Source organism: Epinephelus lanceolatus, chromosome 2 (genome assembly GCF_041903045.1).
Source record: "Epinephelus lanceolatus isolate andai-2023 chromosome 2, ASM4190304v1, whole genome shotgun sequence".
NCBI classification, from domain to species: domain Eukaryota; kingdom Metazoa; phylum Chordata; class Actinopteri; order Perciformes; family Serranidae; genus Epinephelus; species Epinephelus lanceolatus.
This window is the reverse complement of record NC_135735.1, coordinates 4,219,781-4,236,244: the sequence shown is the minus strand read 5'-3', so window position 1 is coordinate 4,236,244 and position 16,464 is coordinate 4,219,781. Positions and strand designations below refer to the sequence as shown.

Sequence of the window (16,464 nt, the reverse complement as noted above, 5' to 3'; positions counted from 1 at the left end):
ATATTTGGGGTCTAAAACGCAGCTGGAAACACAGCAGTGACATGCTTAATCATTGGTCCCCTCCACCTAAGGATGACAAAGTCAGCTCATAAACTACATCACTTTAGAAACACTGATACGTATGAGACGTTCAAATGCAATGTGTGCATGGTATGCAGAAACATACAATGCCAACATTTTCTTCTGGCAACTTTGACACGATGATGACAGCTCAAAATAAAACAAGCCACTGGTTGTGCAGTTGAGGACATTCTGCAGTTGGAACAAAATCCTTTTGGTGCTCATCCACCAGGAGGTGTGGCAGCAATGACAGAATTAGATCAGGCAGTGTTACTGCTTCATTAGAACGGAGAATAGTTTCTGCTTATATTGTTTTAAATGAAGATGATGAGGCAGTGCAGAGTTTTCAAATCAGTCTGAGGGTGATGTGATGGATAAACTTTCTTCATAATCAAGTTTAAGGTCTCAACATGTTGATTTTAATTCTGTAGTGAAATGATTATCGACCAAAAGCTGCCCGAAATAGAGACAAATGTAATTCACAAATGTCAGCTACGTTTTGTTTTGGAAAAATGTTCAGCAAGAAATTGTTTGTGATGTGATGTCCCTTTAAGTTTCCTCAAGTTTCACTGGACTCAACAAGAGTGTATTTTCATTTGATGCACTAACAAATAGAAAAACATATCAGACGAGGCAGCAGGGAGGCAAAATGGCTCAAAGGCTATAAAAGCCCACACGAGAACAGTTCACACACACATTATGGGGACGATAGTGACTCTCATGCAGTCCTGCCTGAGAGACTTTGTTCCAAACCTCTGTTGTGTTCTTCTTCAGCCTGACACCATCTGGACTCCTCCTGGAAAGCCCTGTCTGAGGTACGAGTGTGTGAAGATTGGTAATCAGTTCATCACCATCGAGTCCAAGACCGTCTGTCCTCCCTTCGATACTAAAGAATGCATACCGGTGACTGCACACACACACACACACACACACACACACAGAAAGTATAAACATAAGAATAAAACCATGTAAAATGTAAAAAAAATGTAAGAACAGTGCAGGAATAACGATTACTATGGATAATAATAATTGGGGCGGCAGTAGCTCAGTCCATAGGGACTTGGGTTGGGAACCGGAGGGTCGCCTGTTCGAGTCCCCGTCCGGACCAAAATATGGAGCGAGGACTGGCTGGAGAGGTGCAAGTTCACCTCCTGGGCACTGCCGAGTTGCCCCTGAGCAAGGCACCGAACCCCCCAACCGCTCGGGCGCCTGACCAAAGGGCAGCCCCCTCAGGTCCTGTTTGTGCATGTGTGTCTTTCAGACCTGTGTGTAATTGACAAGCAAGAGTGAAAACATTGAATTTCCCCTCAGGGGGATTAATAAAGGAAATAAACTTAAACTTAAACTAATATGCAGGGTTCCTGCAAATCGGTAAAATGTCTTGCAAGTCATTCAATTAATAAACCTAAAAAATCAGCCTTAATTGGTATAAAACTTTAGATTTTTTTTTTCTGATGTTGCACTGTAAAATCTCAAAATAATTTGTAACATTTTCTTTTTCTTAAATTATTTACCAAATGTCTCATACAAATCAGGATAATGGAACCAACAGCACTCAGATTTTGTACGTTGGTCGACCATTAGTCGTTTAGGTCCATCAGTGGACTAGTCTCCTGCATGTTTCTGATATGAATGTAATGATTAAATGATATATTTTGGTGGTTTGAATGAAGGTGTGAGAAAGAATAGTATCAGTAACATTGTTAACACTGTGCTACATTACAGAGAAATACAAAACCGTACTAATGAACCTTCATTAATATAGGCCTATATTTTATCTCCAAGTGCACGTCACACACTGAGCGAGCCGCCTGTTAATGACGCTGTGGGCTAATGGGCATGTAGCTACTTCCATGTTTCAGATGATACGTCATGTTTGTAGTCGACCAATGAAGATGAGTTTACATATCACCTTGGGTTCGTCCTTCACCTTCTCAAAATGATCCCACACTTTGGATTTCCTGCCCGACATGTTATTAACTAGCCTGTGGAATAACCGCAGGTACCAGCCCTGGAGATTAACCTGACTCCTGTCTGACTGCTGAGCGTGGACACTTCCTGTATCTGTCCTTTTAAAGTACAGTCCCACATGGTCCAGTCATATAGGTTTGGATTTATTTTGACAAGGCGCAGCTCCTGATAGAGTTTCATGGTTGTTTTTTTTTTTCTGCAACTAAGTGACCAATGAAATTTTGCCGACCAATGACCCTTCTGGTCGACTTACATTTGGTCAACTATTAGGGGGCAGCTCTAGTTGTAACACTGGTCACTGTAGTGGGATTAAAAAATCCAATTTGCCTTGAGCTGTAGAAACCCTGATATAAAACACAAATTGAGGATAAATATATGAACAAAACAAATACAACTGCAGATTGTGAATGAGGCAAACATAGCCAGTAACTTACAGTCCAGCAGGAGGTGATTAAAAGTAAAAACAGTGCAAAAAATAAAAAACACCAAGAAAAATACAAATAATAGGTGAACATCTAAATCATTACGAAGGCAAATTGTACTAAGGTTAACATGTGCTAGGATGCAGTGCCACCTACTGTCCACTGTGACTCTCCAAAATGAAACATGACCCAACAGTGCACTGATGTGAATGTGTGTTTGTGTCCTGCAGGGAACAGAGACCGTAGCTCCAGACGGATGCTGTCATGTCTGTACGTATCACACCTGCATGTCTTAACTCTCCTCTCTGGTTACACAAAGCTTCATGATGTCTATGGGAGCGTCTGACCTTTCACCCACAATGAATGGATCTTTATTAAGTCATGTAATCATAATGACGATTTTTTATGTTCACAAAAGACAGAATAATGAAGGTATCTGGAATACATTTCATTTACAGGCCTTATAGAGATTAGTACCACATATCTTATGATTAACTGGATGAGACTACACTCAGTGCATCATCGGTTTATTGTTTTTATTGGTATTGATCCAGAGCACTTAAAGGAAGGGCTCGCTCCAAAATTTAAAGCACATATTTCTCCTCTCACCTGCAGTGCTATCTATCAGTCTAGACAACTTTGGTGTGAGATGTCTGCCTTCTCTCCAATATAATGGAACTAGATGATACTTGTTTAAATCGCCAAAAAATTACATCTGAAAAATTCAACAGCAACGTCTCTTTCCAGAAATCATGACACAGTTACTCGAGATAATTCATGTAGGAACTATTGTCTTTCTATCAAACTACACACGCCAACTGTATCACCACACAGAATGAAGAGTGCATCTATTCGTGACAGCACAAGACACATTAATGGCATCCTCAGTGATTTGAGCAGTCACATGTCTCGAGGCTTCATACAGAAGGACAGATATAAAACCCATCTTTACAAAAAATGATTCTGGAGTTCGGCATGCTTTCTCCTAAATTGCAGTTACATTTATTTCACTTCTCAAAACAAACACAAAATTGCACAAAGGTAAATTTCTACATCATGATATGCATCCAAAAAACTGCACCACCGTTATTTTTTTCATCCACAGATGCTTTGTTATAAACAGGTCAGATGAGACGTTATTCCCTCTCAACATGTTTCTCCCATCTGCCTCAGGTATTCCGAAGGGTCAGCCGTGCAGTGTGTCCACTACGACTGTTCAACTGGAGAACCAGGGCTGCCTGTCTAAGGACCTGATCAATGTCACAAGCTGTAATGGAGCATGCGGCACCTTCACCTTGTGAGTCCCCCTCTTGTCGTTTTTTCCTATAATCAGTCATGGAAAAATCTTACTATCTCCTCTTGTGATTTTTATCACATTATGGAACATTTCTGTTGAGCGTAGGAGAGACAAGATAAGAGACATAAAAAGAATGCTCATAATCTTAAAGAGTTTTCACAGGCTCAGTAGTACTAACCATGAGTACTGAACTGATCATTAAGTGTAAAACGGTTGAAATGCCCTTTAAATAATCATAAATTATTAAAACTGAAATAATAGACTGAAAAAAGTTCAACCCATTGCTTGAAAAAATCTTGGCATTGTTTGCCAATCATGGACACGTTGCATTTACATGTTATTATGGAGTGGATATGTTGAAACCATGGTTCAAATATGGTTGGGTTCAAGTACAAAAACAACTAGTCAGGAAAAGATCATATATAAGCTTAAATCACCTTTAGGGACACAGTGCCCGCTGGAAAAGCAGCAATGTCTCTGTAAGAAACATCTGCTTTTCGTGGCACTATCCCTGCTGGAAAAAAATAATATGGGTTGCTAAAAAACATCCATGTTTGGGGGGTAAAAAGCCGCCGGAAAATGAGCCACATGTTGCTAAAAAACACCTACATTTTGGGGCTGAAAAGCTGCTTAAGAGAGATATGGATGGCTAAAAAAGATCCATGTTTGGGAGCTAAAAAGCTGCTGGAAAATAGATATGGGTCACTAAAAAAGATCTGTGTTCAGGGGTTTGGAAGCTGCCGGGGAAAGAGCCACAGGTTGCTAAAGAACACCCACATTTAGGGGCTGAAAAGCTGCTGGGAAAAGAACAATGGGTCCCTAAAAGAAAATCCACATTTGGGGCTTAAAAGCCGGTGGAAAAATGGCCACAGGTCGTGAAAAAAAATACCTACATTTGTGGGCTAAAAAGCTGCTGGAAAAAACCCAGGGGCTGCTTACGAAACACCCGTGTTTGGGGCTAAAAAGCCAGTGGAAAGGAGCAGTGGGTCGCTAAAAAGGACCAATGTTTGGGACTTTGAAAGCTGGTGGAAAAGAGCCACAAGTCACTAATGAAAGACCGACGTTTGGTGGCTACACAGCCAGTGGAGAAAGAGCCACTTGGTGCTTGAAAACCTCCGAACTTGGGGGCTTAAAAGCCGCTGGAAACACACTAATGCCTCACTAAAAAACAACTGGTTTTGTTGTTTGTTGGTCTTGAACAGTGGTCTGCAGCTTGGCAAGTGTCTTAGATGACAAAGTTGGTTTTCCTCTGGTGATTGGACTGAAAAAGTGACGCTTATATCTTATATCTAGCTTTCTAAACTTGGTAGTTATGTAGTCTTAAATTTCTTCTTGAACTAAATTTCTTCCTCTCCTCCCTTCCTTCACTCTCTCCTCTGTCAGCTTCTCAGCCAAAGCCAGGTCGTTGCAGCACACCTGCTCCTGCTGCCAGGAGGTGGCCACATCGGAGCGGCAGGTCCAGCTCACCTGCTCTGACAGCTCAGAGATCACCTTCACCTACACCCACATCGACTCCTGCGCATGCCTCAAGACAGACTGCTATGTGACTGGCCGCAGCGAAAAGGCAGCCGCTCCCAAGTCCAGTCGAAGCAGGAGATAAGGCGAGAACCAGGAAACACTTAATAATGTAATGAGCGTGCATTTATAGGACCGTAACTCAACAGTCAGAAATGAATCAGTGTCATCTGCATACATAATTCCTCTATTTATGTCTGATGTATTAGAGCACGTAGTTTAAGCTTGGTAAGATTTAAACCTTCAAAGATCTGATTAATAAAGATCATACTGCTGCAAGCTGTCTGTGTTTGTGCTTTCTTACTGCATCCACAGTGTGTGTTAGTGTGTATGTGTGAGTGTGTGTCTTTTCTTTGAAATAAAATACAATGAAAAATAAAAAACAAACATCTACATCACGAACAGTTTTACTATGTTTAAAATACATTCTTGGCTGTCATGTCAGCTCCTGAGGAAGCGTTCTCCCAGGCTGTGTGATGTCACGTTCTTGTCTGCACAGGTGTTATTTACACTGGGAACACTGGGAACATGTCCCTAAATGTCAGTGAAGATTCTCGGTCATCCAGGTCATGGTCATCTTAAGTGCTATACCGTAGGCAACTGGATTTGCTTGAGTTTCACCTCTCACCTCTCCATGAGACAGACTGGTGCGGAGTCGCAGGCTTTATAGTCTGCGTGGGTGTGAACCTTTATGGAGTCATCAAGGTCACACGTGAGGCCATCTTGTGTGTCCTTAGGCTTAGATGGGTCCAGGTGTGAATGGGTGTCAAGGTTACAAATGGTGTCGTAGGCCACCTCCTTTGTTTAACAAAGGTAGTTCCAGTTTGACGGAGATGGCTTCTTTCACGCCTCTTTCAAACCCTCTGTCTTCTCTGGCCAAGACGAGGACATGGCTGTCCTTGAAAGAATGTCCCTTCTCCTTCAGATGTAAATGGACAGCTGAGTCTCGACCATGCGCTTGTGGAGTGGTTGTTTGGTTTCACCAGTGTACAAATGTGTGCGCTCCTGGCTGCACTGAACTCCAAACACTACACTACATACACACGACACACAAGATGGCCGGGTGGGTCAACGACTCACATGTGACCTTAATGACCCTGTAAGGGTTCACACCCACACGGAGTTTAAAGCCTGCGACTCTGCTCCAGTCCATCAGAGCTAAAAGCCTCTTGGATGAGAGGTAAAACGTCTTCACGAGACTCAAGTGATGACAACGATACAGCACTTAAAGGACAACTTTGGTATTTTTCAACCTGGGCCCTATTCCCCCATGTGTGCGTATGATTCATAGGTACAACTCGTTCTAAAATTGGTTCAGTATTGAGGGAGGCGGATGCAGCCAGGAGCCGCGAAATGAGCTAAAACGGTAACGGGGGCAAATGCGTCCCGTATAAGTTTGTGCATTAAAAGTGCTTTTTTTTTTCTGCCGCTGACCGGTTCAGATCGCCAGTGCTATCTCTGTAAATAGCATAGTAAACGTTTCCCTTACCTCTGGGCTGTGTGACGTCATCTCGCGAGAGCTTTGCTCCACTGTGTCTGTAGCTCTCTCTACTCGTAGGACAGCCGTTTTCTTGAGGAAGAGGTGTTTCAGGATTGGATGTCTTCTCTTCTTCGGCTGGCAGTAGTCATCTTGGGAGAAGTGAGCACTGCAGACCCGATGATCTACAAGGCGCAGTGTCTGGACAGAAGTGTTAGCATCCATTTGTAGCACAACTAACCACGACTTCAGCATCTCGCCGTCTGACAAAGGCAGCCTATGAAAGCTGTACGGGGTGTTACGTGACATCCTGTTCTTGCAATTCAGATAAGCACAAACACGAACCATTGTTTTCAATCAATGCAGTAAAACTCTCAACTGTACTCCGGGACAACCAGCTCCACTCTGAGCGGCGCTCAGCACGGCTCTGTTTTCTGCCAGCTCCCTCAATACTGAACCAATTTTAGAACGAGTTGTACCCATGAATCATACGCACACATACACATGGGGAAAAAGGGCCCAGGTTGAAAAATACCGAAGTTATCCTTTAAGATGTCCCCAAATGGCTGATTCTGTACACATCACTTTTTTTTTACCATAAAATGTTAAAAATATTCCAAATAACAGGGCGCCTGGTGGCTTAGTGGGTCGATCAGACGTCCCATATACGAAGGCAATGTCCTTTCCGCATCAGCCACAGGCTCGGTTCAGGCCTGTGGCCCTTTGCTGCATGTCCTCCTCTCTCTTTCTCACCCTCTCCCCCCCCAGCCTACCAATTCTACAATGTCACAAAAACGTCCACCAATTTTGAAACTTAAACAAATTCTTAACACAGTTTCTTTCATTCTCTCTCTGTGAACAACTCATAAAGATTTGAATGTGCAGGGGGTTATAAGTTAATTAATTAAAATTATGTATCTCCCATTGAACATGTGCCACATGCACATTTACAAAAGTTACCTCCCCAAACAAAAGAGGACTGAGGAGTAAATCATATGATGTGTGAAATTAAGAAAAGCAGATCTACAGGAGAATAAATACTTGAAAGCAGTAACAAATGTCTGAGAGCTTTACTGCATTTTATTCCATTGTATTTTGAGTTTTCACCTGGCGCCTGAAATTTATATTTTCCTTTACAATAAATACAGATATGTCCACCATAAACTGATACATTTAAAAGACCCTAACCCCCCAACCCCCCACTGATTACCTACACACTCTGTAACAGCCCAGGCTATGTCCTCTTGATGCAACTTTCTACCCGACATCATGATCTACTCTGACCTCATATCCATCCATATCATGTATGTTAAAGATCTTTCAAAAGCCCCCATGTTATACTTTTTAAGCCATAGTGACACCCTTGCACAGTTCTTGGGCCGCTGAGCACAGATATGCAAAAGGCACAACCACCACAGACTCAGTGGTGCTTTCTCCTGGGTTTTTTTTGTTGTTTTTTTAAAAATGTTTCTTTGTGGTCATTTTGTGTCTCTGTGATTGTTTTACAGGGTTTTTGGCCATGTTTTTTATACTCTGAGGGAATTTTGTGTCTTTTTTGGTCATGTGGTTGCTCTTCGTGGTTGTCTTCTTTTATTTTGAATCTCTTTGTGGCTATTTTGTGGGTTTTTTGGTTGTTTTGTGTCTCTTTGAGATAATTTTTACGTCTTTTTTGGTCGTTTTGTGTGTTTTTTCAGGTATTTTTTGTCTCTTTGAGGTTGTTACAGTAGTTGTTTTGGTCATTTTGTGTCTCTGTGATTGTTTTGCAGGGTTTTCGGCCATTTTCTTTTTTACTCTGAGGGAATGTTGTGTCTTCTTTGGTTATTTGGTTGCTCTGTGTGGTTGTTTTCTTTAATTGTTTTTTTTGTTATTTTGTGTGGCTGTTTTGTGGGGTTTTTCAGTTATTTATTGTCTCTGAGTTTTTTACAGTAGTTGTTTTGGTCATTTTGTGTCTCTTTGACAACATTTTGTTTATTTTCCAGTCATTTTGTGTCTTTCTGAGATCATTTAATGTCTTTTTTTGTCATTTTGTGTCTCTTTGAGGTTGTTTTGAATCTCTCTGTGGTCCGTACACATTCATTTGAGTGACATTTTGCAAGTGAAGGCCCAGGGGCCCCTGACACTTTGGGCCCCTGGGCCTAGATTATGGTAGGATGTCATTTAAATTAAATCAATATGTTCAGAATGAACAATGAAGATGTGAACCAAATATATTTTACAGGACCTTTTTGAAAGAATTAACAGTTGTATGTTAATTATTTTTTAGGAAATGTTACATCACAATGATATAATAACTACAAGTAAACTATAACCTTACTTTAATAGAACTTCAGCAATACACTGATTGGTTTTTACAGCTGTGTTTTAGCTCAGAAGACTTCTGGTTGCAGCTGTGATAAATCCTGGGATCATTATGCACCGGGCTCAACCCTGGACACATAAAAACCTACAACGTAACTTGACATTTTGCAGTACCATGTTTGTTAGGATTAGAATTTGAATGACATGCAAAGCAAATTGTCTCTTAGTTCTGCTGGGAAACTAACAACACGATAATTACACAAGGTTTCTCTGTACAAACTGATGGCATCCACCACATTGTGTTTGGTATTTATTTATCAAACTAAGGGTATGTATGCAAATCCTGTCTCCACCTTGACCTGTGGCAGCACCACCCATTCAGCTGTATCCCATCAATCAAGCAGCTGTGTGAGAAGCCTATCGCCTTCATACGCGCAGGCCGTAGCCACATCCTGCTCCCAGTTTGCTTCCCAACCCTGAGTATTTAACCAGGACGTGCAAGATAAAGGTCTCACAGAAACATCATAGCAGTGTTGTGATGACAGAGCGGCCAAACGTGGCAACTGGAAGCAGAGATCGACACACAGAGTCACAGACAAACATTCCCAGTGTGACACAGTGCCTTTGGGCAAGGCGGTACCACACAGCACACATCCTCAAGTCAAATCTTTCTCAGGCTAATGGGTTGAGAGAACAGGTACTCATAGAAGACTTGGTAAACAAGGATGTTTACTTAATGCAACATTGATCTACCTAGACTGACTAATGAAAGAAAATTATCGTGACTTACATCTCTGCAGCACTATGATTTAAAGAAACAAGTAACTTGAGTGCACAGCTAACAATGTGTACCTGTGAGACACTTAGTCAGGGAACATATCAACATGTTACATTAAAAAATAATCCTACATCAACTGAAAGGGAGTCAGATAATCAACTTTTCACTGCAGGCATTATCAATCCAAGTTATTGAGAGCAATACATAACGATGCTGACATTTTTTATCATTAAATAAATTAAATATTAAAAATCAAATATGGTTGTTATTGATATATGTGCAGCCAAAAGAAGATAAGCTCTCATGGTGACACATCCAGGCTTGCGGCTGTTAATGAGGAACTACCCTGATGAATCATAAGCTATTACATTTTCAAAGCATGCAAATTTTTGTCACACCTTCAAGAGATGGTTCGGATTTTTGAATTGGGGTCATATGAGGTCCTCATCCAGAGTCACTGAGTTACTCAGCAGTGATTTCAGTCAGTGTGTCCTGGGTTAAGAGAAGCAGGAATACCGACATGGAAGCTCAGCAATGTACTGCTGTGGAGGGGTCAGCAGTGAAACAGACATTTAATTTTACTTAATAATTTCATTTAGCTTCAATTTCCAAGAGTCACATTTGTCAGAAACACATTGAATTTATTGCATTTGAAAAAGCAAATGCCAAATGAATGTAATGTGAACAGAGCTGCTGGTTTGCACACTCCTTCACCCTGCTCACTAAGACAACATTAATTGTGCAACAAGAGCAGCTTTGTTTCTCAGACACTGAAGGACTGGGCTCAGACTACGCACTGGGGACATGTTTGCCCCGGTCCAGCTCTTTGAAGCCGCCCAATCTGCTTAGTTCGAGTTGATTGATTCGTCTGGCACAGCGACATGAAACAGCAGTTTTTTGGGGGGTTTTTTGGTCAAAATAAAAAAACAACCAATGAGCACCACAGTGGGACTCGACTGACCTTTCAATAAGCCCCGCCCCTTTGTGATGGTCCAACAAGCTGTTGGAGTGAGCATGGAGCCCACGCTATGACTAACTGCACTCCCTGAAGAAATATGATCATATTTTTGGACAAATGAAAGAGTGATTCCAGAGAGAAGCAGACAGAGGGGTCTACAGTGTGTGTTTGAAGGATATATCCAGGATGTCAAACTGACTCAGCAGCAACAACAGGTTAAAAAGACAAAGATAGTTAGAAGCTAAAGCCGAACTATAGGCTACAGATCACAGTGTAAAAGTGAACCACCACATCACTGCTGATCACCACACAAGACAATGAATATAAAGGGAAACTTGGCTGATATTGAACCAGCTGCGTGGAATCGCAGTGTGTGCAGATGAACCGTGTTTAGCTACGACCTCCAGATCTCCAGGGGAAGTCAAACAACATTCATCTGTGCACACTGTGATGACACACAGCTGGTTGAATATGAGCAAAGTTTCCCTGCTTCCCTTCACTGGTTCCTGTACAGCAGGGTCGGTCTTTGTTTCACTGTTATAATCATTACAAAGCAAAAGCAGCATGTGTATGCATTCAGTAGGCTACAGTGGCGTGCACAGACTTTTTGAAGGGCAGGGGCGAAAAGAAAAAAAAGGGCACATACAGCACGTTCTCGCCACTGAAGAGGGCACTAAGTTCCGCGTGTTTTCCAGGGCACTTTAGACATGTTTATATGTTATACAAATGGCACATTATATAGCCTTAAAACAGACTAACTAGACAGACTACTCAAGTTAGTTTGTAGTTAGGATCAGCATCCACGAGAACTGTGTAGATTCAATCTTGGACTGTGAAGAACACAGAGAAAATTTTCAATTAAGTAGATGCCATTTCCTGTATTCTAGTGCATTTTAACACCATATTAGCACCAGATAATCCAAACTGGTTCTGTGAGATATAGTTCTGGCTCAGTATAGATCAAAAAGGGCCCAACATAAAAGTCATTGCAACAGTAATGTTTTTACCACCTAAGAGGGCAGTTTATCATGTTTTAACCAGCCAAGAGGGCAGTTTATCATGTTTTAACCAGCCAAGAGGGCAGTTTATCATGTTTTAACCAGCCAAGAGGGCAGTTTAGTGTGTTTTTTGGCTCCAAAGAGGGAACTTTAGTGCACGTTTTGGCTCCCAGGAGGTCACTTTAGCATGCGGTTTGGCTCCCAAGAGGGCAGTTTATCATGTTTTAACCAGCCAAGAGGGCAGTTTAGTGTATTTTTTGGCTCCAAAGAGGGAACTTTAGTGCACGTTTTGGCTCCCAGGAGGTCACTTTAGCATGCGGTTTGGCTCCCAGGAGGGCAGTTTATCATGTTTTAACCAGCCAAGAGGGCAGTTTAGTGCGTGTTTTGGCTCCCAGGAGGGCAGTTTATCATGTTTTAACCAGCCAAGAGGGCAGTTTAGTGTATTTTTTGGCTCCAAAGAGGGCACTTTAGTGCGCGTTTTGGCTCCCAGGAGGGCAGTTTATCATGTTTTAACCAGCCAAGAGGGCAGTTTAGTGCGTGTTTTGGCTCCCAAGAGGGCAGTTTATCATGTTTTAACCAGCCAAGAGGGCAGTTTAGTGTATTTTTTGGCTCCAAAGAGGGCACTTTAGTGCGCGTTTTGGCTCCCAGGAGGGCAGTTTATCATGTTTTAACCAGCCAAGAGGGCAGTTTAGTGCGTGTTTTGGCTCCCAAGAGGGCAGTTTATCATGTTTTAACCAGCCAAGAGGGCAGTTTAGTGTATTTTTTGGCTCCAAAGAGGGCACTTTAGTGCGCGTTTTGGCTCCCAGGAGGGCAGTTTATCATGTTTTAACCAGCCAAGAGGGCAGTTTAGTGCGTGTTTTGGCTCCCAGGAGGGCAGTTTATCATGTTTTAACCAGCCAAGAGGTCACTTTAGCACGCGTTTTGGCTCCCAAGAGGGCAGTTTATCATGCTTTAACCAGCCAAGAGGGCAGTTTATCATGCTTTAACCAGCCAAGAGGGCACTTTAGCGTGTGTTTTGGCTCCCAGGAGGGCATTTTGGCTGCCAAGAGGGCACTTTAGCGCACGTTTTTGCTCCTAAGAGGGCACTTTAGCGACCACCCCCCCTGCCCCTCCCCCGTGCACACCACTGGTAGGCTATATCTTAAGTAGCTGGCTAACCCTACACTTTTCAGGGTCTTATTTTGGTTTTGGAACAGAGAAGAAACGTGTATCTTTTTCCAACCTCTCCAGGTAACAAGTATCATTAATACACGACGTGCCCCAGGCACAACATTTAGCTCCTAATTCACAAAACCAATGGAACACAGCTGTGTTGTCGGACCCTGGTCTGAGCTGGCCGGATGCTATATTATGGTTGGCCAGTCTGTGTCCAGGGTCAAACTCTGGGGTGTGGGACCCCTTTTATGCAGAGTTTGCATGTTCTCCCTGTGTCAGCGTGGGTTTCCTCCAGGTGCTCCAGCTTCCTCCCACAGTCCAAAGACATGCAGGTTAATTGGTGACTCTTGGTGTCTGTAGGTGTGAATGTGAGTGTGAATTTTTTGAATTTTTTGTCTTCGAAGTGAGACCAAGTTGGACACACAGACAAAATATTGTGCTTTATAACAATCAGACTTACATAATGTTTATATTACAAGGTGTAATCAATGCAGAAACTGTAAAAGGTGATGGGTCTAACAACTCCTAACAGACTGCTGCTGATATATTAGTAAATCAGAAGAGTTGTAAACACAATAAATTCCCACTCACTTATTCTTATAAAATAATCATGCGTCCAAAGTGAATTTAAAGACTTGACTGGTCTGACTGTACGGCGGTGTCGTGATAAGGCCGGCGCCATTCTATAATTTTCTTATCAACGTCAAATTCCAAGACCAAAGCTTTGTCTGAGGCCACTCCCTATTAATGCTCTTTATTTACTCTCTATACTATCTTATTTTTATTGTAGAGTGAGCACACATGCAAATGGTACATTGACATGTACTTATAGCTTGCTCGTCTAGTCATTAATCACTCAAAGCACTTTTACATTAGGCTTCTAGGCAAATAGACATCCATACACTGCAGGCTGAGGCGATCATAGGTAGCACCTGCTCAGCTAAGCATTCACAGGGACTCAGACACAACCAGCGGGGGCAGCTTTGGGTTCAGTGTCTTGCCCAGGAACACTGTGATATGCAGACTGAAGTAGCCGAGGGTCAAACAGCCGCCCTTCCAATTATTGGACGACCTGCTCGCAACCGCTCACGTTAATATTGTGTCAGCTAATGTCTGCATGACTGTCTCATTGTCATTGTCTCATAGCATCAAACTTAAAACCTTTAAATCTTTAGCAGACTGATATTTAACGATGAAGGGAGCAATATCTGTTGGCTGTGATTGGTTGTTCCTCATCACAAGACATGCAGTGTGCGCTGCTGCAAAGCTGAACTCTGTTTATTTCAGGGTGCAGCTGTCGTGCTGAAAAATAGGCACTGAACTCATACGTGCCGCGACGTTATCATTCTGGTGTTTGAGCGCCCCTGCCGTGCATCTACATTAAAAACTATGGCCTCTAGTTTCGCAGGCCGCGCGACACGGCAGCGCAGCGCACCTGCGCTTCGCCAACTGGGTGTGGCCAGGCGGATTTTGCAAGTTTGGCACACTGCGTGCTGGCGCAGCTACTCCTCTTTCCCACCTCTGTCCCTCCTACCTGCGCAAAATGGAAAGAGCGAGGAGAGAAGGCGTGGAGTGGGTTTTATACACATCACACCAATCAAATGAGCCCCTCTCCTCGCCCTTAAATGCGCCGCGCGAAGGCGTAATGAGAGTTTACTCAATTTGCCATGGCAGAAGAGAGCAGCAGCGTCAGACTGCCAAACTTCTCCCAGGAGGAAACTGATGTTTTGGTCCGGGAGGTCCAAGCTCACAGTGTCTGAATATACAGAACTGCGAGCAGACCTCCACAGGCTGATGATGCAAAGGTAGCCTGGGAGGAGGTCACCACAATTGTAAATCAATGTTGCGTTTCTCTCGTGCACGCTCTCTCTTTCTCTCTCGCAGTCTCACTCTGTTTCTTTTCTTTTGACTTTTCTAAGATGACAGATGCTGAATATATACTCCCTATCTGATGCTGTGGCTGTTTGTGGTTGGCTGAGAGGGATGTGAACTCATTAGTTTGCAGCTGTGTTAATCAAATCAGGTTGGGTTTCCATTACACGTGCCAAACGTGCCAAACGGTGCCAAACGGTGCCAATCCCCTTTGATCTGACATCAGATGTGACGGGACAGTCGATATAGAGATACATTTATGTATTGATTGCAGATAGTTGCATTGAATAGTGGTTTTGTGGCTATTTATTACATCGTTAATGTGCCTGACATTCTGGAAACCTGCCTGTGAGGTTTTGGTGACGTGTGCGCACTGTCCGCCGGTCAGCCAAACTTCCCCTACACTGGCTGTGCTCCGCCTGCGCTGACAGTAGACCTGGTTTCAGCTGGCGAGCTTTTAGCGCACCTTCGGCGAAGCCTTTTGGCACGAAACTGTCACTGCGCCAAGCTGGATCTGTCGACACCTCCCCCTGCTGCGCCGCCACACCCATCTCAGCGCACCTCAGTTTGCCAAACTACGAAACTGAGCGCGCCTTGGGTTGCGATGCTCGAAACTAGCTCTGCGCGGGGTTCGCCACCCTGCGCCACCCTGCGCTGCACCGGGAAACTAGAGCCCTCAATGAATTTGAGGGCACAAAATACGCAGTATGTGTACGGCCCCTAACAGATACACTTGCATGGTGTTAAAAAAGTCAAGCATCTGGAAAAGGTTAAAAATTTTACAAAGATGACCCCCAAAAGGTTGAATGCTAGATCTGCCAAAGGAAACTACTGCATCACAAATCTTTAACCAGCTTGGTAAATCACCTGAAAACTGTAGCTTAGCCAACTTGCTTGCTAATATGGCTACTGTTACTGCAACACAATTTGTTAGGTGTATTAACTGAAAACTAATGTTTCAAAAAATGTCCTTTTGTCTCTCATTAACCCTAACTCCCACCTGAAGCTTCGATTAATGGGGATATTTCTCACTGAAGCTTCGATGCCCAAAAACTAGTGTTACAGACAGCTCTACTCAAGGTCATCAGACATGGGGGGGGGGGGGCTTTGTTGGATTTCTAAATTGTTTGCTTTGAGCTTCATCTGGGTACTAGATTAAATGTATTTGTTTTCAGTTCTGTTTGAATGCATTTTTATTTGTCCTTTAAGTTTCTTCTCTCTTCACTCATAAAAATGAGGGAGTAGGGGGAGGCAGAGTGTACAGCCTGGTCAGCTGGAGGAGAGTTCAGTCCAAACATGAGTCTCTGCTCTATCTTACTCTTCTCTTTATCCAATTTTAACCCAAAGGCTCCCGCTCAGAAACCCTCAGATGACACTATCACACCCACTCATAGTCTCAAGTATAAGGGAGTGTGTCATCTGTTCCTAAACTGAACCAACATCAAGATGTTTGCTAGAAAAATATGAAGTGTAGTCAAATGTGCTGAGGTTGACTGTAGAATGATTTTATGGCAGGTGAGGTAATTTGAAGAAATAAGTTTAGGCTGTTGATCAAGTTGAGGTTGAAAGAATATTTCTCAGTATCTAAATAGGTAAACTTGTTGGTAATGTATTTTTGAGACAGTCTTTTATTTCAGAATAAAAACCTTTTACATGAATGTGC

General features: G+C 42.9%; 1 protein-coding gene across 1 annotated transcript in view; it reads left to right on the top strand.

Moving 5' to 3' along the window:
- Window positions 1–5,544, top strand: part of LOC117260373 (uncharacterized) — a 31,186-nt gene extending 25,642 nt beyond the window's left edge. The window contains exons 18-21 of the mRNA XM_078162714.1: window positions 835–963; window positions 2,684–2,723; window positions 3,627–3,750; window positions 5,134–5,544. Of these exons, the coding sequence (XP_078018840.1) occupies window positions 835–963; window positions 2,684–2,723; window positions 3,627–3,750; window positions 5,134–5,350 (510 nt within the window). The 3' untranslated portion in view covers window positions 5,351–5,544. The remainder of the gene's footprint in view (window positions 1–834; window positions 964–2,683; window positions 2,724–3,626; window positions 3,751–5,133) is intronic.
- The last annotated feature ends 10,920 nt before the right edge of the window (window positions 5,545–16,464 follow it).